Source organism: Triticum dicoccoides, chromosome 5A (genome assembly GCF_002162155.2).
Source record: "Triticum dicoccoides isolate Atlit2015 ecotype Zavitan chromosome 5A, WEW_v2.0, whole genome shotgun sequence".
NCBI lineage: Eukaryota > Viridiplantae > Streptophyta > Magnoliopsida > Poales > Poaceae > Triticum > Triticum dicoccoides.
In genome coordinates, this window is record NC_041388.1 from 290283896 (window position 1) to 290311340 (window position 27445).

General features: G+C 43.5%; 2 protein-coding genes and 1 non-coding gene across 5 annotated transcripts; 2 read left to right on the top strand and 1 right to left on the bottom strand.

Annotated features, from left to right (window-relative positions):
• Positions 1-1430: 1430 nt before the first annotated feature.
• On the top strand, positions 1431-11567 carry LOC119301084 (kinesin-like protein KIN-4A). Of its 2 annotated transcripts, none has more exons than XM_037577978.1 (25): positions 1431-2300; positions 3578-3724; positions 4084-4233; positions 4349-4608; positions 4824-5011; positions 5103-5227; positions 5403-5439; positions 5729-5820; positions 5949-6062; positions 6165-6275; positions 6500-6593; positions 6709-6821; positions 7206-7301; positions 7399-7506; positions 7584-7700; positions 7812-7892; positions 8261-8332; positions 8594-8687; positions 8790-8821; positions 8902-8999; positions 9102-9182; positions 9414-9635; positions 9975-10152; positions 10601-10753; positions 10842-11567. In XM_037577978.1, exons 1-25 carry the CDS (start codon positions 2178-2180, stop codon positions 11070-11072), a joined length of 3117 nt encoding a protein of 1038 aa, XP_037433875.1. In that variant the 5' UTR covers positions 1431-2177; the 3' UTR covers positions 11073-11567. The 2 variants fall into 2 exon arrangements, with proteins under 2 accessions (XP_037433875.1, XP_037433874.1); XM_037577977.1 differs by having other exon boundaries at positions 1432-2300; positions 6706-6821.
• A 505-nt stretch (positions 11568-12072) lies between these two features.
• TRNAE-CUC lies at positions 12073-12145 on the top strand. Its single transcript has one exon. It is a non-coding gene; the product is annotated as a tRNA-Glu (tRNA).
• Positions 12146-12274: 129 nt separating this feature from the next.
• LOC119301085 lies at positions 12275-15760 on the bottom strand. Of its 2 annotated transcripts, none has more exons than XM_037577980.1 (4): positions 15565-15760; positions 15215-15322; positions 13258-13583; positions 12275-12530 (listed from the first exon to the last, which is right to left on the bottom strand). In XM_037577980.1, the coding sequence occupies exons 1-3, from the start codon at positions 15697-15699 to the stop codon at positions 13329-13331; spliced, it is 498 nt and encodes a 165-aa protein (XP_037433877.1). In that variant the 5' UTR covers positions 15700-15760; the 3' UTR covers positions 12275-12530; positions 13258-13328. The 2 variants fall into 2 exon arrangements, with proteins under 2 accessions (XP_037433877.1, XP_037433876.1); XM_037577979.1 differs by having other exon boundaries at positions 12275-12534.
• Between the last annotated feature and the right edge of the window lie 11685 nt (positions 15761-27445).

The following is a 27445-nucleotide window of genomic DNA, read 5'->3' on the forward strand; positions in this document are numbered from 1 at the left end:
GTTACGAAACCAAGGACAACTCAATGACTAAACAACTTAATATAAGGAACGGGAGTTGTAATAAATGGTTTCCTTGGTTGAAAAGCACATTTTACCTAGTATTAGAGTTTACATCACAGTTGTGAATTAGTTTTGGTTCAATTGACCCTATGAACTCTAGGACTTCTTTCTTATTTGACCTTTTTACGTGTTTGACTCCGGTTTTACGCTAGACAACAGTGCCATGTCGTTTTTTTCTATGCATGTCATTTATTTCCTTCCTTTGTAGCTAGAAAAACTTGGAAAACTCAATTATACAAAAGAATAATATAAAATGCCCAGTAAAATGGAAATATTTCCAATGAAGAATCTGGTAAAAACATACAATTTTGAGAGTCTTTACGTTTTAGTTTCAAATTGCAATTTAGGGTTCAAAACTGAAAAGGTTACAGTAAATCCGGAATAATTCGGTGACCAATTGTCGTACAATTTGAGAGAAACGTGGTATTTTTTAGCTTAAAGAGAGAAAAGAGATGGCATGGTTGACACAACTGATTAGGATGAAACCGTAGTGAACCGGGTAAAAACCGGTCAATCGAAAAGGAAACTGGCATCCTGTCAAAACGGAAAAAGAGAAGAAAACATGTATTGTGAAGGATCTCTAGAAATTCCAGAGACGTAAATTGAATCAAAACAGAGAATGTAAAGCTAAATAAATAGCAATCCAAAGCAAGAAGACACGTGGAATACTTAAACATGTACTCCCTTCATTCACTATTATAAGATGTTCTAACTTTGTTTCTAAATCAAATGTATGTAGACACATTTTAGTGTGTTTGTTAATTCATTTCAGTCCGTATGTATTCCCTCCATTTGATAAATCTTGTCGTGATTTTAGCTCGAATTTTGAACTAAAACCACGACAAGAATTATGAATAAGTAGTTCAAATTAAAATATCCAAAACGTCTTGTTATACTAGTGAACGGAGGGACGTGATAGTAAAAAGGGCTTGCATGAATTTTTTTGGAAAATGGCTTGCACGAAAAAAGGCAGGGAGGGATTTTAGGAGCAATGACGTCCCAATTAAATTCAGGTCTCAAAGCTCCTGAAATTGCTAGCATGTCAAGAGGCAGGCAGGGAGACATGGCGCCTGCGAATCATACGCATCGGGCAGGGCAGGGAGAGTACCCGGAGCATATTTTCTTCAGCTGTTATACCAGTGTAGTGCGGTGGCTGGCTAACAACCATAGAGATGGGGCGTCCTTGTTGCAGGGACAGACAGACAGACACATAGTAGACATAGACAGCGGTAACAATCACAGAATTCACAGAATTCACAGCCAGGCAGCAGCGGCAGCAGCACTCTCCTCTCACTCACTCGCTCACCAAAAGCAGAAAAAGAAAGGAGAGATTAATAATTGTAATTGGTTAAAGGAGAGGCACACACCCCCACCTACACACCCAGCCCAGCACAGCACCGCATCGATCGTCCTCCTCCATTCGCATTGCATTTCCACCCACCACCAAACGCCCCCCCGTTCCATCCCTCCCAAGAACACCACCACCAAGCAAGATCCAAGCCCCAAGATCGGCCTGGCTTCCTCGGAGCAAGAGCAGCATTTGTAGAGATCGGTGGAGCTGCGGCGGTTGGATCAGGGAGAGGGAGGGAGCGGCGTCTGGCGTGCCGGTGGTGGAAGTGCAAGTGGTTGCGCTCGCTTGCGCAGGAGTGAGGGTCAAGTTCCCCCGGAGCTTTTCTTTCTCCTTTTCCCTTTTCACCACACCATCCACCTGAAACCCATCTCCATCTGAATCCCCCAACTCCATCCATCCATCCATCCATCCTCCATAGTACACGGGTAGAGAGATACAGAGAGGGATTGCAGTACAACCCAAGAAACCATGATGGTGGTGTGGCAGGGGCAGGAGCAGGAGGAGGATTGATCGGCGGTGCTGCTAGCAGTAGTAGTGGTCGTGGTGGACGCTGCTGTTACTCACCGGTCGCCATCCCCTCTTCCCTTTAATCCTTGCTTCACTCCTCCCCTCCCTCCCTCCCTCCCTTGTCTTATTGCCTTGTTGCAAGAGAAGAAAAGAAGCCCGGCCGCATTCCCAACAGCAGCACATCTTCTTCTCGGTTGGTGCGTCGCTTGTCGCGGTTGTGGTGGTGGTGGTTGTTGTATGATCGGTGGCAGCAGACGAGATGACAATGGAGCACGGCGAGGATTGCTGCGTCAAGGTGGCGGTCCACGCCCGCCCGCTCATCGGCGACGAGAAGCTGCAGGGCTGTAAGGACTGCGTCACCGTCGTCCCCGGCAAGCCACAGGTATGAACGAGCTTTCTTCACTCAATTTACTAGGCTTTTCCCTCTGTTTCGCTCAGTATGATGGAATGCTTGTGCTTGTGTTTGTGTTGTTTTCTCCCTCTCGTTCTTGTTTTTGGTTTCTTCATTCACTGGCGGCAGTGCATGTCTCAGTTCAGAGACAAGATAGATTGACTGCTGTTCAATCCAGTTCTGCCAGTACGATAAATTCTCTCGTGTTTTCTTAGCTCACAAAAAAAGAAAGAAAGAGAAACCACACGGCTGCGTTTTTTTATTCATTTTGTTCCATAAAATTCAGAGACCGGATTGACATTTTTGGCCGATGTTTGAGGGTTTCAGCACCAGATTTCGGCAAGAAATAAATAAAAGAAAAGGACTTCCCATCTCCTCTGTTTCTCTCTGTCCGGTTCAAGAACAGCCGAGCTCACAAGAAACCAACCGATCCACCCCAATTTCGGTCATCAAGAACATCTCGAATTCAGCGACGAGAATCTAGGTTGCTTGCTTGCTTCCCCGATTTAGCCCGCCGTGACAGAGATGGGCGTGCCCCCTTTTTCCCTCCTCCTTTTTCGCCATCCCCTGGAGAAAAGAAATTTCCCCTGTCGGCAGTGCCAGAGTTGTTCATATCACATTTCTGGTGCGGAGTTGCGTCCGATCCTGATGGCGTTGGTGCTCTTCTTTATCTGGGCAGGAATCCTGTCAGCGTCACGCACTTGCGCTCCCGGCTGTTTGTTGATCCGGTCCCTTTCAGCTCTCCCAATTCAATCCAAGCTTGTTTCCATTTCTTCTTCGAGAAAGGTTTTTTATCATTTGTTAACCTCCCCCAAATTCTGATGGATTGGGTTCCCCGTTCCACCCTGAGCCTCGGTGAGTGAGATCTGGCTTATCTTACTTTCACCTATGTGGTAGTAGTAATATTTTATTTTCTCCTGTGATTCATCTGCATGCATCTCCAGCTGTCAGCGGCACATTCTTCCTCATCTTTCTTGGCTTTCCCACCAATCTCACCTTGATCTCTCTCTATCTCTCTCTCTCTCTCTTTGTGTGTGTGTGTATGTGTGTGTGTGTGTGTGTGTGTGTGTGTGTGTGTGTGTGTGATGATTTCTTTTTTGGTGAGGCAATTTTCGGGTCAAGAATCAAGATGGGTAGATGGAAAGTGACTTTCTTTCCGCCCAACTCTTTATTACTAGCGTTAGCAAGGCAATGATGAGATGCTGTTGTGGTAGTAGTAACTCGGACCTTTTTCTGTTGCTGAATGAATGAATGATGGATGAATGCAGGTCCAGATCGGCACCCACTCCTTCACCTTCGACCACGTCTACGGCAGCTCCGGCACGCCGTCGACGGCCATGTTCGACGAGTGCGTGGCGCCGCTGGTGGAGGGCCTCTTCCAGGGCTACAACGCCACCGTGCTCGCCTACGGCCAGGTCAGTCGGTCAATCATTCATTTTTTTCCATCCATCCCAGTCCCATGTGCCATTCATTCAGAGCAAAGACCCACATGATATGGTGCCTGGACCACCACGTTGGGGGGTGGCAAAAAGCCAGCAGCACATCATGTGGCGCTGCCGGAGCTGCAAACCCTTTTCTCCCAGTCCAGCTCACCTGCTTCTGCCATTATGGGGCTTTCTTGCTTGCCCCCACAAGCAAAACCCCAAGCAAATGTCGACTGTTCCTTTGGCAATTTATTTACGGTGGAGTCGAAATGATAAAACCCCGCAAAAATGCTGGTCATTTCATTTCAGGTCTAACTGTTTTCAATTTTTTTTCTTTTTCTTTTCGCTAGACGGGCTCGGGGAAGACGTACACCATGGGGACGGCTTGCAAGGAGGGGACGCACGTCGGGATCATCCCGCGAGCCATGGCGGCATTGTTCGACAAGATCGAGAAGCTGAAAAATCAAGTGGACTTCCAGCTACGCGTTTCTTTCATCGAGGTAAACACATGGGAAGCAATGCTCGAACCTGATCAAATGCAGTTGCCTCTCTGAACTGACAGACAGTCCCCTAGAGAATTTATTTGAATAGGCTATAAACACTTGTCTTGGACAGATCCTGAAAGAAGAGGTGCGGGATTTGCTTGACCCTGCTACTGTTACTGCTGGCAAAGTTGAGAATGGCAATGGGCACACCGGGAAGTTGTCCGTGCCGGGGAAACCTCCGGTGCAGATTCGGGAGGGGTCAAACGGGGTCATAACCCTGTCGGGGTCGACCGAAGTGCATGTCACCACTCAGAAGGAAATGACCACATGCCTTGAACAAGGTTCGCTGAGCCGCGCCACTGGGAGCACCAACATGAACAACCAATCAAGGTTAGCAACATTGGCACAATCATCACTATCTTTTAAAAGATAAAGCCTTTTAATCACTCACCCATAACTGATTTGATGTGATGAAAAGAGAAAACAAGTAAACATCATTCAGATTAGACACGCGCAATCAGTGCTGGATACAGTTTCAGATTAGAGAATTATTCATGTTGTTTTAATCAACTTTATGCTTTTTTTTTTGTTTCGGCATGTAATAGTCGTTCCCATGCCATCTTCACAATCACATTGGAGCAGATGCGCAAAGCAGACCCCATCATGGCATCAGATGGAATGCCTATTGAAGAGATGAATGACGATTATCTATGTGCCAAGCTCCACTTGGTAGATCTTGCGGGGTCGGAACGGGCCAAGAGAACTGGTTCAGATGGCCTTCGGTTCAAGGAAGGTGTGTACTTCGCATGTTTTTCTGTTTTAGACGACCATTGATGCATGATCTCGTCCCCAAACTAAAGGTAATTTATGCCTTGTGTCACCAGGTGTTCACATCAACAGAGGACTTCTGGCCCTTGGCAACGTCATAAGTGCTCTTGGAGATGAGAAAAAGAGGAAAGAAGGTGCACATGTACCTTACCGGGACAGCAAACTCACTCGTCTTCTGCAGGTTATATTCTTCTCATGCAACTGAACAGATGTGGCCTTTAAGTGCCATTGATTTCATTGCTATGTTCTGTTAAATAGGATCAGGTCAACTGCTGCTTCAGCATCAGATGTGGTTTACTATATTATCTTTTGTCCTAATACTAACTACTTCTTATCCATTTCTGTTTTGTGAACAGGACTCACTCGGTGGAAACAGCAAGACTGTAATGATAGGTAACTCATTTTACTGGATACCACTTAATTTCTTATTCTTAATGTTTACAATAATAAGTGCCGATCTCCCACAATATCTAAAGTTCTGTAAGAGTTCCAGAATTGGCATATCAAGGTTCAAAATGTATCATCTCAAAATGTATGAATCCCATGATATGATTTAGTCATTTCATTTAATTTATTTCAAAGGAAAGACCAGTTCTTATATATGGTCGTTAAGCTTATATTTTACTAACTGGCCCGACTGAACTTACATTGAACTGACTTATGTCTATATTCTCTCCTGCAGCCTGTATTAGCCCAGCAGATATTAATGCTGAAGAAACACTGAACACATTGAAATACGCTAACCGGGCACGTAATATTCAGAACAAACCAATTGTGAGTTTGTCATCTTTAGCCTCCCTAGAAACATATCAGACATGTACCTACACTTTCTTTATTAAATTGATAAGCTTTTCTCCCTGATGGTTACTTGACTTTTTGCTATTTGCTTCCCTGATTTCCAGGTCAACAGGAATCCTATTGCTGATGAGATGAAAAGGATGCGCCAGCAACTCGAGTACTTGCAAGCAGAGCTAGTTTTAGCTCGCGGAGGAGGAGTAGGATCAGATGATGTTCAGGTAAATGTTTTACAATCTGTTTGCAATGTCATCAGCAAAATTTGGACTGTGGAACGCAGTCACTCGCACTAAGAATTGGAATAACAAGATATCAATTTTCAGGGTCTCAGGGAAAGGATCTCATGGCTTGAACACACAAATGAAGACCTTTGCCGGGAACTTTATGGCCTTCGCAACCATGTTCACAGTGATCCATGCGAACCTGAACTACATGTATGTCAATTATACTTCTTAAGCCTGTTTTTGGAAATTTGACATTTGTGAACAATGATATACTTGCACTTCCACTGCTCCTTTCACACTATATGTATGTTCTCACAAAGGGAAAACGAGAAACAACATAACATTATTATCTACTACTTTGTTTTCCATGTAGTTACACTTGAAATTTTATAGCTAGACCATATGTATCTCACTTGTTTTACTCTTTGTTTCAGAAAACTGTAAGTGGCTACACCAAAGGTGAAGGGCTCAAACGAAGCTTGCAAAGTACGGAGCCATTTGATGTCCTTATGACTGATTCTGTACGAGGTAATCTTAGAATCTTGTAGTTCTTTGGTTGCTTCTCAAACCATGACTAAATCTCGAATTTATCTTTGTTTTCTTGCTATGCTTGTATGGCACTAATTGTCCCTACCTGCAGAAGGCAACCCTAAAGATATTGACGATGAAGTAGCCAAAGAATGGGAACACACAATGCTGCAGGATAGCTTAGGCAAAGAGTTGAATGAATTAAACAAACAACTGGAGAAAAAGGAGGTATGCAACGCGGACACTGAAAACTATTTCACCATGTACATAAAATAACCGTTTAAAAATCAATAAAATGTATACGAGTTAATGTTCACGCACACATGAATATGCATTCACTTCCCCAACCCTTTGTTTTGTGGCCTTCTGTTCTATACTAGGATCAGCGGCAAAGCCAACCTTGTCCTTGTCTTGGTAAAGTTGATTTCAAAATGCATGATTCATGAGGTTGTGAAGGTCATTAATTGTGTGCCAATGATTACTATATTAACTTGAAAGAGCAACACATTATACATACATTATTCTGACCTGTTTCCTGAGTTAACTTTACTCTTGCATTCTGATTATGCTTGCCAATAACCTTACCACAAATTTGTCCCGAACATTTTGCAGTCTGAGATGAAAGGGTATGGACATGATACTGTTGCACTTAAGCAACACTTTGGAAAGAAACTTATGGAACTTGAAGAAGAGAAAAGAGCTGTACAGGTTTGTCATAAAATCTTCAAACTACTATACTCAGTCAAAAACAGTTGCATATCCACGAAAAATGCTAATCTTACAAGGAAATTTGAACACGTTTCAGAAAGAGAGGGACAGGTTGTTGGCTGAAGTTGAAAGCCTAAATGCAGATGGGCAGACACATAAGGTGCGAGATGCCCAACTGCAAAAACTTAAAACCTTTGAAGCACAGGTAAATGGTTCTTCTTAATGTGTTCTAGTAATTTTCACAATCTAGTACATGTTAGTCATAAAATACCGGACCTGCAGATTCTAGAACTCAAGAAAAAGCAGGAGAGCCAAGTTCAACTTCTGAAAGAAAAGCAGAAGAGTGATGAAGCTGCTAAGAAACTGCAAGAGGAAATCCATTTTATAAAGTCACAGAAGGTTGCCTTTCCTTTGTCAGCTTGTCTGTGATAACTGCATCATTTTCTACATCATTTCTATGTATTGTTAATAATACTTCATTCATATTAATGCAATCTTTTATGGTTTCAGGTTCAACTACAACACAAGATCAAACAAGAAGCAGAACAGTTCCGGCAATGGAAGGCTTCCCGTGAAAAAGAACTTTTGCAGGTATGGATAGTTCGTTGCATAGTTAGTGCAAATACTGCAGAATTACTGTGTGGCAGATTCTAGTTCAATCCAAATGTGGTCCATGTAACAATGATGGGCATTTTTATCATAGCTTACTTAGATATCCATGCTTCTCTTTGTTTGCAGGGGCACCCTAGCACATGAACAAAACGTATTTTCAGAAATGATTTACTTCTAATTCTATAATATGGCCTTTAAAAATGTTGAATAAGATTAAGTTAGATATTTAGACTTGGTATGCATGCAGTGTTTATGATGCTTCTGTTGTAATATTTTTTATAGATGGAATCGGATATTCCAGAGGTCATTTTGAGAAGCATGGTTTTCATTCTGTTTCCTATGTGCAGTTGCGGAAGGAGGGACGAAGAAATGAGTATGAACGCCACAAACTTCAAGCACTTACTCAGAGGCAAAAATTGGTAAGTTTGGCATGCTTGTTTTTGTTGATCCGGTGCTTACTGAGTAGTCATGTCCCTTCAAGACTGATAAATGCCAAAACCAACAAATACGATTAAGGACATAACTAGCAAAAGGCTCTTTATATACTCCCTCTAATCCATAATAAGTGTTGGAGTTTTGAACTGAGGTTGAACCTTAGTTCAAAGCTGCGACACTTATTTTGGATTGGAGGGAGTATTATATATCAGTTGAATAACAATACGGCACTTTTTGTACTATAGGTTCTTCAAAGGAAGACTGAAGAAGCTGCCATGGCTACCAAAAGGCTGAAAGAGATACTTGAAGCTCGGAAATCTTCAGGGCGTGATAATTCAGGTACCTCTCTCAGTCTCTCTGCATCATGACATTATTATTTGCAGCATAATTAATACTTCCTATCTAACAACACTCCATTGTTCTTCTTTCCTCCAAAAATAGCTGGCATGAATGGCACTTCTCCTGGCTCTCATGTAAGATTTATTCATACTTGCCCTATAAATTCCGATGTTTATTTCGCACATACCCCTCAACATATTCTTTTGTAAAACAGATGAGTGAGAAATCGTTGCAAAAGTGGCTAGATCAAGAGTTAGAAGTCATGGTTCATGTCCACGAAGTCCGAAACGAATACGAAAAACAGTCTCAATTGTATGTGTTGTGTGGTTCATTTTTGCTACTCAATTGTTTATTGCAGATACAGTTTACATTTTTTGCATAATTTATGACTTTCAAAATAATATGGTTTTAAAGGCGTGCTTTACTTGGCGAGGAGCTTGCCATTTTGAAGAAAGAAGATGCTAGTCCGCCAAGAGGGAAGAATGGAAACTCAAGGTAATTGTTCTCTCCTTGTTTTCTTATGTACTCAAGGTATCTTTCCATCACATATCTATTTATTATCACAGTAGTTTTAGCCCATATAAAATAAGTTTCCTGTTACTGTGTCCAGATCTACAATCCAATTTCCTGTAAATACGATTGAACATATTTAGTTCGCAATTTCCCATACTGTATTCAGGACTTCTAAATGGCCATGCATGTCTTGACTGCAACTCTTTTTCGCAGGACAAATACCTTGTCACCAAATGCCCGACAAGCTAGGATAGCATCACTTGAGAGCATGGTCACAATCTCTTCAAATACTCTTGTCGCGATGGCTTCTCAACTTTCAGAGGCTGAGGAAAGAGAGCGTACTTTCTCGGGGCGTGGTCGTTGGAATCAGTTGCGGTCAATGGGAGAAGCAAAGAGTTTGCTGCAGTACATCTTTAGTGTTGCTGCGGATGCAAGGTTATTATGGCATCTTCATGGTTTCATACTATGGCATCAACTTCTGTGAAGGAAACAAAATATCATCCATCATCCATACTGCTTAGACTTCATCATTTGTAGACCCTGAAACTAAAAACACCCTTCTTTTCTAAGAGATAGCTGATAGTAAACCCAAACTTAAAATTTTGGTTTATCATTTTCTTTCAAGAGTTACAATATGTCATGGATGAATGAAACGGAGACACTTAGCCTTTTTGTGATTTTTTTTCCTTCTGAAAGTTCGATTCTTTCGAAGCCAACTTCATTAATATATTATCTTGAAACAAAGAGTGATATTCTCTTTGTTGCTGAAAACAGATGTGAAGTAAGGGAAAAAGAAATTGAGATCAAGGAAATGAAGGAGCAAATGACGGAAATGAAGGAGCAAATGACGGAGCTTGTGGGCATCCTTCGACACAGTGAATCACGCAGGAGGGAACTTGAAAAGCAGAGCAAGCAGAAAGAGCAGACAGCTCCCATGGCTACTACTCCTCCGGTGCGATTTCTCACAGCTTGCAACCATATGAATCCTTCAAACCATACATTTGATCTATGAACAGCATGGATAAACATCTACTCCCTTTTCTCCCAAATATATATAATTTTTAGATTCTATTTCTATGATAGTCCAACATTTTCAGATATTTACCACCAATACAGAGAGAATTGTCGACATTAACAACAACAACAAATTGATACTAGTAGGACCATAATGGAATATACTTTAATAATATACAATCATCTATTTTAAAAGAAGCATGTTTTCAAATAATTCGTTTGGTAATGTGTCCAAGACGATCTACATTTAGGGTCAGACTGACTATAACACAGCTTAGAGTTTTCATGAAAAAAAAACAATTGCTACAAGACATGGGACCTGATTTTGATCATGGACATTCGACATATAGCGTGCAATTTTTAATGAATTTCCATAAACCTTGTAGGGAAGTGTAAATGGCTCCGCGAAGCACACTGCGGATGACTCCAACACACCACTATCCCCGGTTGCAGTTCCTGCACAGAAGCAGCTGAAGTACTCTGCTGGAATTGTAAATAGCCCCAGCAAAGGTGTAGCTGCATCGAACAAACAACTCAAGGTTTTACATCTCACAGCCTGATAGCTCCTTTTGCCTTGCCATGTCTCTCTGTCTCATATACATTTCTGGTTGATGATCTTCAATGCAGATGGTTCCTATCGCGCAGTTGCCTGTCGGCAAGAAGGTTTCGATATCAGGACAATCAGGAAAACTGTGGAGATGGAAAAGGAGCCACCACCAGTGGCTACTGCAGTTCAAGTGGAAGTGGCAGAAGCCCTGGAAACTGTCCGAGATGATCCGCCACAGCGATGAAACGATCACGAGGGCCAGGCCCAGACCCCAGCTACTTATCACTCATAAACCTCAGAAAGTGATGTGAAACGGGCTTCTCTTTTTTCTCCGGCTTCACATTGACTGACACGGTTGGTTCACGGACCTACACAGCTAACAATGCAGCTAAAGGCTTGATGGGATCTCCTTCGTGCTTCGTTTTTACCTAGCCACGGGATCGACAAGTATATGTTCTTCATAGGGTGACTTGTCTTTGGGTGTAAATTTCCTGTGCCTATAAAGTGAGATGTGAATGTAGAGGTGGTGGAGTTAGTGAGTGAGTGAGTGGCCACCATTCTTCCTGGAAGAAGTGAGCGCGAGGTTTCATGTTTCAGCCGTCCTTGGTCTGACTGGAGAGATGCCAACGGTTGGTGTGTTCTTCTACATAAAGATTTGCAAGAAGGATGGTGGAAGTTGGATGCCTTGTGCTTGTTTCCTTTATAGTATTATTTTCTGTATGTTGGTACTGAAAGTGGCAAGTCGAATGACTCTGGTTTGGTTTGTTAGGAATTATATATTGGTCTGACACAGCAACTTGTGCCCCTGTATTTGTCACCTCTTGCGTTGTGCCGTGCATCGGCGATGTTACGAGTTATTGCAGGTTACATTCAACCAAACCTTTACTACTAAAAATGATAGGAATAAGCGAGGATATACTGCAACTTCGCTTATTGCTCAGTCAACGTACATCAGAGAACACACAGAGAAGGAAAACTAGTTGCAGAAAGGGAACAAGAAAAACAGATATTGCTCTAAACTTCTAAAGTAAAATGGCTGCGTGCTTCAAATCCTTGTATGTGCCACTGCAAAAAGGAAACTGAAACCGTCTACTGCAACTCGTTATGTCAACGCGTGCGTCTGAGTCCAGCATGTCAATGACACAAGGCGAGTTTACAGAACTTTACGGCGGAATACTGGGATTTATATGATCCCATCAAGGAGTTAAGGCAGTGGTTAAATATCAAAGTAGGATGGGAAAAGTACTCGACGGAGAGCAATTTGCAATAGCATTCTGTACTTGATGCTTTGCAGCGTCTTGAAGACATCATTCCGTCGTAGTCTAGGTGGTTAGGATACTCTGCTCTCACCCGAGAGACCCGGGTTCAAGTCCCGGCGACGGAATTATTTTTAATACTACTATAAACCATAGTTTTTAAGGCGGTAAGGCGACCTAAGGCGCTGGGGGGCGCCTTATCGCCTAAGCGTCCAAGGCGGGACGCCTTAAAAACAATGCTATAAACTCACTCCAAGTAAGAGATCAATCAATAATATTTCAAACATCTTTTTCGTATCAAAATATTCATAGTAATGACAGTCGAAGCTAGGACATTTTAGTTCTTGACTGGCAGCATCGATGCTGTTCTTAAATGCAAATAGCGCTGGTCAAACTATATGTGCTGTGTTAACTTAGTGCTTACTCCTATATATAGTACACTTAAATTACTAATACAGCATTGCCAATACTTCAGACGACCTGAACACCCACCCAGCAAAGTCAGCTATGTGCCTGCCTGTCATAACAATTAACAAGAGCAGCATAAGGTAAGCATTTATTTAGATAAAAAGAACAGCTATAGCACCGAAAACAAAATTTCATAAATTGGATAAAAAGTTTGTATACACTAATGGAAGTCGGTTAACTCTTAAAAAAATCATATCATCCAGTCAAAAAGGTTTATTTATGTTCATACAAGAGTTTTATAGGCTTGGTGCAAACAAAACTGACGACCTCCATTTTTTTACGGTAGTGTTGTGCACGTGTAGGTGTGTCTGGTTTACAATGTGTGCAGTCTTGCGTTCACCGTTCAAACTAGACCACACTTTTGTGTTCACAACCAAGGAAACCGTAAGTTCTACAGTAAGCATGTAGCAAGCTGCTTACAGCGATAAGCAGACAGTAGGTCCATCCTGCAAAACTGATATCCTTCAGTCACGAGGTTTATATTCACAGATGAGTTCTTGGTACAAACAAAACTGATGACCTCCATTCTTTTAGGGTACTATCGTACACGTCTTGATGTATCTGGCTTACAATGTGTTTAGTCTTGCGTTCACCGTTCAAACTATATCACACTTCTGCATTTTCGACTAAGGAAATCGTAAACTCTACAGCAAGCATTTACCATTGAATCCAAAACGCGCAAGTATGGCAAGAGATACGAAGTTACTCACTCGTAGCAATTAGGCTATGAGCATCAAATTAAAGTCAACAAAAAGGAGATCAGAAACATCACCAGTTAAGTGGGGCTTCATTTCACATTCCATCCACTCAGCCGCTTCCTGGGATTGGAGCATGCGTCGCCTGTCATCGACTGGCGAGGTATTCTTCATAGTCCGAATCACTCTCAGATTCGCTAATCCATCCATAGCAGGGACGCCTTGCTCTACTAGTTCCTGTAGCTGCAGGATGTGCCATTGTAGCCTCAGGAGCAGGCGGGTCGATGGGCATAGGGTCTGCTCCCTCAACTGATAACTCAGCCCCAGGTGGCATCTCATTGTGCATGTCCACAATTGGCATGTCACTTGCTGTTGGTGCCTCAGAGATTGCTGCTTCCTTTTGCTGCATTACACACCAACCAAGACCAGTTAAGAATTGCACCCAAAGCCTCAGTTTAGAGCTAAACATGAAATTATATCACAACAGCTGAACTAAAGTTTGGTACAACAGGGAACACACTTTTGTCAACCCAGAATGCATATACAAATATACTCCATGGTGAAGCATATTTGGCTACCCAACAATTCATCTGACACTGAAGCACGACTCCAGTTCTAACTCAAAGACATCCAAACAACTTATATTCAAGAGATTCAATTCCAATTGCCTAATTATGGGCTCAATTCCATGAACCAGACAGGGTTAAAAAGGGAATTCTATTGCTTCATGATAGAACACAACTTAAAATGCACGACCCAGTTCACCAGCCAACTGTAACAGCATAAATGTAGAAATCAAACAAATAATTCGTTTTCCTCTGGCTTTTTATGTATAACTAAGCTTGTATGTCAAGAACGCACCGAAATGTAAAAGGTAATTACCAGAAAACAAGGAAATTATGAGAGAACGTATGGACAATCAAGGGTGAAGAAATCAACAGCAAGAAAAAATGCATCAATCATGGAAATAAATGAACCCTACTAGATTCCATTTTCGCCTACTCAACTTCCGTATACCATGTTATTCTAACACTAGAGAGCTTTTTCGTGAATAATACATAACTACAGCTAACCTAACTAAAACAGCAAGCAATGGGCAAAGAACGTGTTAGTTTGTAAACACTTGGACCAAAACCTGAAGCCTAAGGGCATCTCTAGCAGATCCCTCAAAAGTTATATGTGAGAGAGCAATTTCTGTTTTGAGGGTGCTATCTAGCAGATCCCTCAAACCTTTACTTCCTCAAAAAATTGACTTTGTATCCCTTAAAAGTTTCCCCAATTGCCTATTTTTAGTCCAGAGAAGCCACTTCTCAGGATAAGAGCATCTCTGACTGATCCCCTATAATTTAGGGGAAACGCCCGAGTATATTTGGAGTATATTATAAGGAGTTAGAGGGTGGCCGTTTCTAACTGATCCTCTATATTTAAGTCCCTACAAAAATTCTGCTCAATTCTTTTAGCCTTGTAACATACATTTCAAACAATTGCATACTATTTCATCAATCATCTAAGGATCTGCTAGATTTAGAAAAGTTTAATCCCTTAAAAATTATAAGGAAATGAGATAAGAGATACATTTTGGACTTTTAGGATAGGGAATCTGCTAGAGATGCCCTAACATACAATAGAGTAGCCTTCATAACTTAGTGTGCTGCTACTTATGGAAAGAAATTAACGAATGAATTGTATGGATAAAAAAGAAGTTGCATCAACGAGCTATAATGATTAACTACTGGAGAACAAACTTATATCTTTGTTATGAAATGAAATGCATCCCTCCAATTTTCTTTAAACCGTGAAAAGGAATTCCCAATTTCCAATGCATTGGGAAACTGTGTACATGTTGTCACTTGGAATACATTAAAAGTGCAGATCAGTCGACCCAAAAAGTAAGGTCGGGAACATGAAGATTATTTGTGTTTCTTTTAGAGAAAGAGGCAAATCAAATTGATGGATGAAACATGAAAAATAAGCAGGAACAAGAATCACACGTGTGAGATAGGCGCAAGAAGTGCAATTGAGAAGGGAGCTCACTTTAGGCTCCTGCTGCTGCTCTTCCTGCTCCTGCTTCTCAAATAGTGCGTCCTGCACGACCCGGTAGTCATCTTCCTTCAGGAACGACGAAGCATCCTCACCATAGACCTGATTAGATTAGACCACCAAATCATGACCTTGGAACCACAAGGAAGAATCTCACGAACTAGTGTCGATCGACCAACTCCTCAATCAGTCGAGGAAACCGCGGTAATAGAGAAAGGGAAGAAGCAACATCGATGCTCCCAGCAGAATGCCGATCTCTGGGACAGTCCTCGAGGTTATTGAACCCAACATAACACTGGGATTCGGGTACGACAGAGAGGCGGAAAAGGGCGAAGGAAGGGAACCTCGATGAGTTGCCCGACGGTGCTGCGGATGTCGGCCTCGGCGTAGCCCATCCGTCCGAAGTGGTCGATGGCCCCGCGCATCAGGCGGTCCGCCTGCGTCGGCGGCCCGCGCCCGCGCCCGCGCCGCCCCGACATTGCTGGGCTTTTCCTCTTCTTCTCTTTGTGAACTTGGGGTTTTCCTCTCGTTGGCTGTAGAGTAAAGAATGGGGAATGGCTCGCAGGGCTTTTGCGTGAGGTTGTGTCAGCAAAGCTTTGCCCACGCACCGTTTCTGAACCGTTGGATCTGTAGAGGAAGGTTAGGATCCATCCCCGGTGTCTAATTTCTTGTGTGAAATGAAATCACCCTGAAATCAGAAGATTTAGGCCAGATTTGAAATGTGGTAATTGGAAAAGTGTAGAAATACAAAAAAATATATGCTATGACTTGCTGAATTCACATGAAACAAAACCACGGAATTATTGAGAATAAACCCCTTTTTCCAAGGGAGGGTCTTGGGCTGGGGCTACTCCAGCCCAATTACTATCTTCATGTTTTTGTTTGTCATGAAAGGATTTATGATTTTTAAGGGATATTCAAATTATGAATCATTTTCATCGTTGATGTATCATCAAAACTATGTCTTATTGGAATATATTTAAGAGATGTTCTTTATACTATATTATTGCTCTTTCGCTAGATGTGGAGTATCAGTTATTAACGGGAAGAGATACGATGGAATTGCCACACCAATTGGGGCGTTGGGCTCATGTATATTTATAGCACATGTGCATGTTGTCTTGCAAGGCAATAATACAATCAGTCATGCCAACCAAATATTGACAGGATCGATTGAAAAGATTGACTAAGCCGACAGGCAAAATGTATGCGAAATAAATCGGTAGGGTGGCGATCTATGCGAGAGGGAAAATCAAAGGAGTTCGTTCGATGAGGATCATTCGACTCGGGGGTCGTCTGTATCTGTCTCTAAATTTACACACTTCACTCATGAACTTCTTCCGTTTCCGATATAAATTTATAGGAGGCATTAGTTCCTTGAGATATATTGACATTAATTATCAAAATTCATCAAAAGAGTTAGATGAACTTTCACCCTACACTTCCGCACTACCACTAGTGCAGAAAAGCCTACTAGCGGCATTAGGAAAGCATCGTTAGTGGCGCGGATGGGGAACGCTGCTAGTATCACCCCGCTGATAATACTTAGTAGTGGCCAACATGATATTGGTGGTGTCGGCTACCAACATCAGTGACAACTTCGGTACCTATGGTGTTGGTCGGCCAATGCTACATGTACTTATAGTATTTGTGGCGTACACTTACCTTCAACGGTACTATAAAGCATGACAGAATAAAAATGCATTGCATATGAAATCACATTATTTTACATAATTGCATTGCATATGAAGTCATATTGCATTATAAAATTGGATTGCATATAAAAATCACATTACATTATATAATCAAGTGCATTGGCGCCGGTTGTGTCAGATCGAGGGTTCCAGCAAATCCTGGAGGTTCGAACACTTGGGTGCGCACGAAGATCTCTCTCTCTCTCACTCACTCACTCTCGTGATGATCTCTAGGCCTAGCTCGCTGAACCCAAGGAACAAAAGACACGAGAGTTTATACTGGTTCGGGCCACCGTTGTGGTGTAATACCCTACTCCAGTGTGATGTGGTGGATTGCCCTGTAGGCTGAGGATGAAATAGTACAAGGGAAGAACAGCCTCCTGAGGAGAAGTGCTCTTTAGCTCGGTGAGCTTGTGTGTGTGAGGATGGTCTGAATGATCCGTCCCTTACTAAGGTGGTGGCTAGTCCTATTTATAGAGGCCCTGGTTCTCTTCTCAAATGTTTAGGCGGGAAGGGGTCCCACAATGGCCAATTTTGAAGGGAGACAACCAGTACAAGTTATCCTGATAAAAGGTGGTCTTCGCCTGCCAAAGGCTCTGGTGGTGACGCCGCCGTGGGCTCCGCGGTGACCTCCGTCCTGCCATCCTGCTGGTCTTGGTCTTATTGCACCGATATGGAAACCTTCGCCTGATGCCTCGGGACTCCTCGCCTGCGCTTCCCTCTTTAGCATCAAAGAGGAAACTGGCATCCTGCACCCGCTGGCGCCCGCCTGACCTTGGTCGTCATGGCTCACGTCACGCGGACCTCCCGAGGTGCACCTTGCATAGATATCTCCGCTCCTCAGGAGCCAGCCTAGGGAGGTCGTCCCGGAGGAGGTCTTGGTGTCGTCCGCCTCGCGAGGCTCAGCCCCTCGCGAGGGTCTTGAGTGGTTGCTGGTGAAGATGGGTCGTACCAGGCCGCTGGATGAGCCACGCCCTGGGCCGCAGGCAGGCAAGTCTAGGTACCCCCGTTCCCAAGACGCTGACAGTACCCCCGTTCAAGACCCCGCCCGTATGTACGTACGTGGTCATATTTACTTGCTTGCATCCTGGCTGTACGTATGTGTACATGCTACGTGCGCGTCTCTACTACGACACGTGCCCTTCCTGAAGGAAATATACCCTAGAGGCAATAATAAAGTTATTATTTATTTCCTTATTTCATGATAAATGTTTATTGTTCATGCTAGAATTGTATTAACCGGAAACATAATACATGTGCGAATACATAGACAAACATAGTGTCACTAGTATGCCTCTACTTGACTAGCTCATTTGGATATCAGAAGTGTTCTGGGTGAAATCGGGATTTTACCGGAGTACCGGGGGTTACCGGAACCCCCCCGGGGGTTTAATGGGCCAAGATGGGCCTTAGTGGAAGAGAGGAGGGGCTGCTAGGGCAGGCCGCACGCCCCCTCTCCCTCTAGTCCGAATTGGACAAGGAGGGGGGGGGGGCGGCGCCCCCTTTCCTTCCTCTCTCACTCCTCCTTCCCCCTTCTCCTATTCCAACTAGGAAAGGAGGGAGTCCTACTCCCGGTAGGAGTAGGATTCCTCCTGGCGCGCCTCCTCCTGGCTGGCCGCCTCTTCCCCCTTCCTCCTTTATATACGGGGCACCTCTAGACACACAAGTTGATCATTGAGATCTCTCCAGCCGTGTGCGGTGCCCCCCTCCACCATAATCCACCTCGGTCATACTGTAGCGGTGTTTAGGCGAAGCCCTGCTGCGGTAGCTTCATCAACATCGTCACCACTCCGTCGTGCTGACGAAACTCTTCCTCGAGCTCTATTGGACCGTGAGTTCGTGAGACTTCACCGAGCTAAACGTGTGCTGAACGCGGAGGTGCCGTACGTTCGGTGCTGAGGATCGGTCGATCGTGAAGACGTACAACTACATCAACCGCGTTGTCATAACGCTCCCGCTTAACGGTCTACGAGGTCACGTGGACGACACTCTCCCCTCTCGTTGCTATGCATCACCATGATCCTGTGTGTGTGTAGGAAAATTTTGAAATTACTACATTCCCCAACAGTGGTATCAGAGCTAGGTTTTATGCGTTGATGTTATATGCACGAGTAGAACACAAGTGAGTTGTGGGCAATACAAGTCATACTGCTTACCAACATGTCATACTTTGGTTCAGCGGTATTGTTGGATGAAGCGGCCCGAACCGACATTACGCGTACGCTTACGCGAGACTGGTTCTACCGACGTGCTTTGCACATAGGTGGCTGGCGGGTGTCATTTCTCCAACTTTAGTTGAACCGAGTGTGGCTATGCCCGGTCCTTGAGAAGATTAAAACATCACCAACTTGACGAACTATCGTTGTGGTTTTGATGCGTAGGTAAGAACGGTTCTTGCTCAGCCCGTAGCAGCCACGTAAAACTTGCAACAACAAAGTAGAGGACGTCTGACTTATTTTTGCAGGGCATGTTGTGATGTGATATGGTCAAGACATGATGCTATATTTATTGTATGAGATGATCATGTTTTGTAACGGAGTTATCGGCAACTAGCAGGAGCCATATGGTTGTCACTTTATTATATGCAATGCAATCGCCCTGTAATTGCTTTACGTTGTCACTAAGCGGTAGCGATAGTCATAGAAGCAATAGTTGGCGAGACGATAACGATGCTACGATGGAGATCAAGGTGTCGCGCCGGTGACAATGGTGATCATGAAAGTGCTTCGGAGATGGAGATCACAAGCACAAGATGATGATGGCCATATCATATCACTTATATTGATTGCATGTGATGTTTATCCTTTATGCATCTTATTCTAATTTGTTTGATGGTAGCATTATAAGATGATCTCTCACTAAATTTCAAGATAAAAGCGTTCTTCCTAAGTATGCACCGTTGCCAAAGTTCGTCGTGCCGAGACACCACGTGTTGATCGGGTGTGATAAGCTCTACGTCCATCTACAATGGGTGCAAGCCAGTTTTGCACACACAGAATACTCGGGTTAAACTTGACGAGCCTAGCATATGCAGATATGGCCTCGGAACACTGAGACCGAAAGGTCGAGCATGAATCATATAGTAGATATGATCAACATAGTGATGTTCACCATTGAAAACTACTCCATTTCACGTGATGATCGGTTATGGTTTAGTTGATATGGATCACGTGATCACTTAGATGATTAGAGGGATGTCTATCTAAGTGGGAGTTCTTAAGTAATATGATTAATTGAACTTAAATTTATCATGAACTTAGTACCTGATAGTATTTTGCTTATCTATGTTGTTGTAGATAGATGACCCGTGCTATTGTTCCATTGAATTTTAATGCGTTCCTTGAGAAAGAAAAGTTGAAAGATGATGGTAGCAATTACACGGACTGGGTCCATAACTTGAGGGTTATCCTCATTGCTGCACAGAAGAATTACATCCCGGAAGCACCACTGGGTGCCAGGCCTGCTGCAGATGCTGCTGACAATGTTAAGAACGTTTGGCAGAGTAAAGCTGATGACTACTCGATAGTTCAGTGTGTCATGCTTTACGGCTTAGAACCAGGACTTCAACGACGTTTGGAACGTCATGGAGCATATGAGATGTTCCAGGAGTTGAAGTTAATTATTTCAAGCAAATGCCCGGATTGAGAGATATGAAGTCTCCAATAAGTTCTATAGCTGCAAAATGGAGGAGAATAGTTATGTCAGTGAGCATATACTCAAAATGTCTGGGTATCATAATCACTTGACTCAACTGGGAGTTAATCTTCCTGTTGATAGTGTCATTGACAGAGTTCTTCAATCACTGCCACCAAGCTACAAAAGCTTCGTGATGAACTATAATATGCAAGGGATGAATAAGACTATTCCCGAGCTCTTCGCGATGCTAAAGGCTGCGGAGGTAGAAATCAAGAAGGAGCATCGAGTGTTGATGGTCAATAAGACCACTAGTTTCAAGAAAAAGGGAAAAGGGAAGAAGAAGGGGAACTTCAAGAAGAACGGCAAACAAGTTTCTGCTCAGGAGAAGAAACCCAAGTCTGGACCTAAGCCTGAGACTGAGTGCTTCTACTGCAAACAGACTAGTCACTGGAAGCGGAACTGCCCCAAGTATTTGGCGGATAAGAATGATGGCAAGGTGAACAAAGGTATATGTGATATACATGTTATTGATGTGTACCTCACCAGAGCTCGCAGTATCACCTGGGTACTTTATACTGGTGTTGTTGCTAATATTTGCAACTCGAAACAGGGACTACAGATTAAGCAAAGACTGGCTAAGGACGAGGTGACGATGTGCGTGGTAAATGGTTCCAAAGTTGATGTGATCGCCGTCGGCACGCTACCTCTACATCTACCTTCAGGATTAGTTTTAGACCTAAATAATTGTTATTTGGTGCCAGCGTTAAGCATGAACATTATATCTGGATCTTGTTTCATGCGAGACAGTTATTCATTTAAACCAGAGAATAATTGTTGTTCTATTTATATGAGTAATATCTTTTATGGTCATGCACCCTTAAAGAGTGGTCTATTCTTGTTGAATCTCGATAGTAGTGATACACATATTCATAATGTTGAAGCCAAAAGATGCAGAGTTGATAATGATAGTGCAACTTATTTGTGGCACTACCATTTGGGTCATATTGGTATAAAACGCATGAAGAAACTCCATACCGATGGACTTTTGGAATCACTTGATTATGAATCACTTGGTACTTGTGAACAATGCCTTATGGGCAAGATGACTAAAACGCCGTTCTCCGGAACTATGGAGCGAGCAACAAATTTGTTGGAAATCATACATACTGATGTATGTGGTCCGATGAATATTGAGGCTCACGGCGGGTATCGTTATTTTCTCACCTTCACATATGATTTGAGAAGATATGTGTATATATACTTAATGAAACATAAGTCTGAAACATTTTAAAAGTTCAAAGAATTTCAAAGTGAAGTGGAAAATCATTGTAACAAGAAAATAAAGTTTCTGCGATCTGATCGTGGAGGAGAATACTTGAGTTACGAGTTTGGTCCACATTTGAAACAATGCGGAATAGTTTCGCAACTCACGCCACCCGGAACACCACAGCGTAATGGTGTGCCCGAACTCATAATCGTACTTTACTAGATATGGTACGATCTATGACGTCTCTTACTGATTTACCGCTATCGTTTTGGGGTTATGCTTTAGAGACGGCTACATTCACGTTAAATAGGGCACCATCAAAATCTGTTGAGACGACGCCTTATGAACTATGGTTTGGCAAGAAACCAAAGTTGTCATTTTTTAAAGTTTGGGGCTGCGATGCTTATGTGAAAAAGCTTCAACCTGATAAGCTCGAACCCCAATCGGAGAAATGTGTCTTCATAGGATATCCAAAGGAAACTATTGGGTACACCTTCTATCACAGATCTGAAGGCAAGATATTCGTTGCTAAGAATGGATCCTTTCTAGAGAAGGAGTTTCTCTCAAAAGAAGTGAGTGGGAGGAAAGTAGAACTTGATGAGGTAACTGTACCTGCTCCCTTATTGGAAAGTAGTTCATCATAGAAACCGGTTCCTGTGACATCTACACCAATTAGTGAGGAAGCTAATGATGATGATCATGAAACTTCAGATCAAGTTACTACCGAACCTCGTAGGTCAAGCAGAGCAAGATCCGCGCCAGAGTGGTACAGTAATCCAGTTCTGGAGGTCATGTTACTTGACCATGACGAACCTACGAACTATGAAGAAGCGATGATGAGCCAAGATTCCACAAAATGGCTTGAGGCCATGAATTCTGAGATGGGATCTATGTATGAGAACAAAGTGTGGACTTTGGTTGACTTGCCCGATGATCGACAAGCCATCGAGAATAAATGGATCTTCAAGAAGAAGACAGACACTGACGGTAATGTTACTGTCTACAAAGCTCGACTTGTTGCAAAAGATTTTCGACAAGTTCAAGGAGTTGACTACGATGAGACCTTCTCACCCGTAGCGATGCTTAAGTCCGTCCGAATCATGTTAGCAATTGCCGCATTTTATGATTATGAAATTTGGCAAATGGATGTAAAGACTGCATTCCTGAATGGATTTCTGGAAGAAGAGTTGTATATGATGCAACCTGAAGGTTTTATTAATCCAAAGGGAGCTAACAAAGTGTGCAAGCTCCAGCGATCCATTTATGGACTGGTGCAAGCCTCTCGGAGTTGGAATAAACGTTTTGATAGTGTGATCAAAGCATCTGGTTTTATACAGACTTTTGGAGAAGCCTGTATTTACAAGAAAGTGAGTGGGAGCTCTGTAGCATTTCTAATATTATATGTGGATGACATATTGCTGATTGGAAATGATATAGAATTTCTGGATAGCATAAAAGGATACTTGAATAAGAGTTTTTCAATGAAAGACCTCGGTGAAGCTGCTTATATATTGGGGATCAAGATCTATAGAGATAGATCAAGACACTTAATTGGACTTTCACAAAGCGCATACCTTGATAAAGTTTTGAAGAAGTTCAAAATGGATCAAGCTAAGAAAGGGTTCTTGCCTGTATTACAAGGTGTGAAGTTGAGTAAGACTCAATGTCCGACCACTGCAGAAGATAGAGAGAAAATGAAAAGTGTTCCCTATGCTTCAGCCATAGGCTCTATCATATATGCAATGTTGTGTACCAGACCTGATGTGTGCCTTTCTATTAGCTTAGCAGGGAGGTATCAAAGTAATCTAGGAGTGGATCACTGGACAACGGTCAAGAACATCCTGAAGTACCTGAAAAGGACCAAGGATATGTTTCTCGTTTATGGAGGTGACAAAGAGCTCATCGTAAATGGTTACATTGATGCAAGCTTTGACACTGATCCGTATGATTCTAAATCGCAAACCGGATACGTGTTTATATTAAATGGTGGAGCTGTCAGTTGGAGCAGTTCTAACCATAGTGTCGTGGCGGGATCTACATGTGAAGCGGAGTACATTGCTGCTTCGGAAGCAGCGAATGAAGGAGTCTGGATGAAGGAGTTCATATCCGATCTAGGTGTCATACCTAGTGCATTGGGTCCAATGAAAATCTTTTGTGACAATACTGGTGCAATTGCCTTGGAAAAGGAATCCAGATTTCACAAGAGAACCAAGCACATCAAGAGACGCTTACACTCCATCCGGGATCAAGTCCAAGTGGGAGACATAGAGATTTGCAAGATACATACAGATCTGAATGTTGCAGACCCGTTGACTAAGCCTCTTCCACGAGCAAAACATGATCAGCACCAAGGCTCCATGGGTGTTAAAACCATTACTGTGTAATATAGATTATTGACTCTAGTGCAAGCGGGAGACTAAAGGAAATATGCCCTAGAGGCAATAATAAAGTTATTATTTATTTCCTTATTTCATGATAAATGTTTATTGTTCATGCTAGAATTGTACTAACCGGAAACATAATACATGTGTGAATACATAGACAAACATAGTGTCACTAGTATGCCTCTACTTGACTAGCTCATTGATCAAAGATGGTTATGTTTCCTAACCATAGACATGATTTGTTACTTGATCAATGGGATCACATCATTAGGAGAATGATGTGATTGACTTGACCCATTCCGTTAGCTTAGCACTTGATCGTTTGTTTACTGTTATTGCTTTCTTCATGACTTATACATGTTCTTATGACTATGAGATTATGCAACTCCCGAATACCGGAGGAACACTTTGTGTGCTACCAAATGTCACAACGTAACTGGGTGATTATAAAGGTGCTCTACAGGTGTCTCCGATGGTACTTGTTGAGTTGGCATAGATCAAGATTAGGATTTGTCACTCCGATTGTCGGAGAGGTATCTCTGGGCCCTCTCGGTAATACACATCACTATAAGCCTTGCAAGCATGATAACTAATGAGTTAGTTATGGGGTGATGTATTATGGAACGAGTAAAGGGACTTGCCGGTAACGAGATTGAACTAGGTATTGGATACCGACGATCGAATCTCGGGCAAGTAATATACCGATGACAAAGAGAACAACGTATAGTGTTGTGCGGTTTGACCGATAAAGATCTTCGTAGAATATGTAGGAACCAATATGAGCATCCAGGTTTCACTATTGGTTATTGACCGGAAACGTGTCTCGGTCATGTCTACATAGTTCTCGAACCCGTAGGGTCAGCACGCTTAAAGTTCTGTGACGATCGGTTTTATGAGTTTATATGTTTTGATGTACCGAAGGTAGTTCGGAGTCCCGAATGTGATCACGGACATGACGAGGAGTCTCTAAATGGTTGAGACATAAAGATTTATATATGGGAAGCCTATATTTGGATATCGGAAGTGTTCCGGGTGAAATCGGGATTTTACCGGAGTACCGGGGGTTACCGGAACCCCCCGGGGGTTTAATGGACCAAGATGGGCCTTAGTGGAAGAGAGGAGGGGCTGCCAGGGCAGGCCGTGCGCCCCCTCTCCCTCTAGTCTAAATTGGACAAGGAGGGGGGGGGGCGCCCCCCTTTCCTTCCTTCCTCCCTCCTCCTTCCATCTTCTCCTATTCCAACTAGGAAAGAAGGGAGTCCTACTCCCGGTAGGAGTAGGACTCCTCCTGGCGCGCCTCCTCCTGGCCGGCCGCCTCTCCCCCCTTGCTCCTTTATATACAGGGGCAGGGGCACCTCTAGACACACAAGTGATCATTGAGATCTCTCTAGCCGTATGCGTTGCCCCCCTCCACCATAATCCACCTCGGTCATACAGTAGCGGTGTTTAGGCGAAGCCCTGCTGCGGTAGCTTCATCAACATCGTCACCACACCGTCGTGCTGACGAAATTCTTCCCCGAGCTCTACTAGATCGTGAGTTCGTGGGACATCACCGAGCTGAACGTGTGCTGAATGCGGAGGTGCCGTACGTTCGGTGCTTAGGATCGGTCGATCGTGAAGACGTACGACTACATCAACCACGTTGTGATAACGCTTCCGCTTAATGGTCTACGAGGGTACGTGGACGACACTCTCCCCTCTCGTTGCTATGCATCACCATGATCCTGCGTGTGCGTAGGAAAATTTTGAAATTACTATGTTCCCCAACACTTCCTTACTCGCCCACGGTTCATCGCTGCAGCCTGCAGACAGACCGATCGACCAGTATGTACGTACACGTTCGTGACCAGAATGACAACGCTATGTACGCTTCGACCAGGTGGGTCCCGACTGTCAGGCACTTCCTTGCGTGCAAAGATGTAGGTGGTGGGTCCCAGCAGTCAGGGGAGAAACGTTTTTTCGCAAAATACGGTGGCCCGTCCGGTGGGTCCCTGCTGTTAGGTGGAGAAATCATTATTTTGTGCATAATAAGGAGGCACTTCCTTGCTGCGGCCGTGGACCCAGATGTCAGCCTCTCCACGTACAGTACTCTTCCGATGGAAATCATGTTGGGGAACATAGTAATTTCAAAAAAAATCCTACACACACGCAAGATCATGGTGATGCATAGCAACGAGAGGGGAGAGTTTCATCCACGTACCCTCGTAGACTGTAAGCGGAAGCGTTATGAGAACGCGGTTGATGTAGTCGTACGTATTCACGATCTGACCGATCCAAGTATCGAACGTACGGCACCTCTGAGTTCAGCACACGTTCAGCTCGGTGACGTCCCATGAACTCCGATCCAACAGAGCTTCGAGGGAGAGTTCTGTCAGCACGACATCATGATGATGGTGATGATGATGCTACCGACGCAGGGCTTCGCCTAAGCACCGCTACGATATGATCGAGGTGGATTATGATGGAGGGGGGCACCGCACACGGCTAAAAGATCAACCGATCAACTTGTGTGTTCATGGGGTGCCCCCTGCCCCTGTATATAAAGAAGGGAGGAGGAGGGGGCCGACCCTAGAGGGGGCGCGCCAAGTGTGGGGAGTCATACTAGGACTCCCAATTCCTATTAGGATTCCCCTTTTCCTTTCTAGAGTAGGAGAGAAGAAAGAAGGAAAGAGAGAGGGAGTAGGAAAGGGCAAAGGGGGGGGGGGCGCCCCCTTTCCCCTAGTCCAATTCGGACCCATGGGGGGCGCCTCCTTCCCTTTTTCCTGCCTCCTCTATTCCCGTATGGCCCAATAAGGCCCAATACTTCTCCCGGTGAATTCCCGTAACTCTCCGGTACTCCGAAAAATACCCAAATCACTCGAAACCTTTCCGATGTCCGAATATAGCGTTTCAATATATCGATCTTTACGTCTTGACTATTTTGAGACTCCTCGTCATGTCCCCAATCTCATCTGGGACTCCGAACAAACTTCGGTCATCAAATCACATAACTCATAATACAAATCATCACAGAACATTAAGCGTGCAGACCCTACGGGTTCGAGAACCATGTAGACGTGACCGAGACTCATCTCCGGTCAATAACCAATAGCGGAACCTGGATGCTCATATTAGTTCCTACATATTCTACGAAGATCTTTATCGGTCAAGCCGCATAACAACATACATTGTTCCCTTTGTCATCGGTATGTTACTTGCCCGAAATTCAATCGTTGGTATCTCAATACCTAGTTCAATCTCATTACCG

Excerpts from the sequence above, each read along its gene's own strand:
- LOC119301084 (XM_037577977.1), top strand. The coding sequence starts at position 2,178 with ATGACAATGGAGCACGGCGAGGATTGCTGCGTCAAGGTGGCGGTCCAC. Across the intron at positions 6,276-6,499 it reads CATGCGAACCTGAACTACAT|AAAACTGTAAGTGGCTACAC; the intron begins GTATGTCAATTA and ends TCTTTGTTTCAG. Across the intron at positions 7,701-7,811 it reads ATTTTATAAAGTCACAGAAG|GTTCAACTACAACACAAGAT; the intron begins GTTGCCTTTCCT and ends TTATGGTTTCAG.
- LOC119301085 (XM_037577980.1), bottom strand. The coding sequence starts at position 15,699 with ATGTCGGGGCGGCGCGGGCGCGGGCGCGGGCCGCCGACGCAGGCGGAC. Across the intron at positions 15,323-15,564 it reads CCGTCGGGCAACTCATCGAG|GTCTATGGTGAGGATGCTTC; the intron begins GTTCCCTTCCTT and ends TAATCTAATCAG. Across the intron at positions 13,584-15,214 it reads AGCAGCAGCAGGAGCCTAAA|CAAAAGGAAGCAGCAATCTC; the intron begins GTGAGCTCCCTT and ends TGTGTAATGCAG.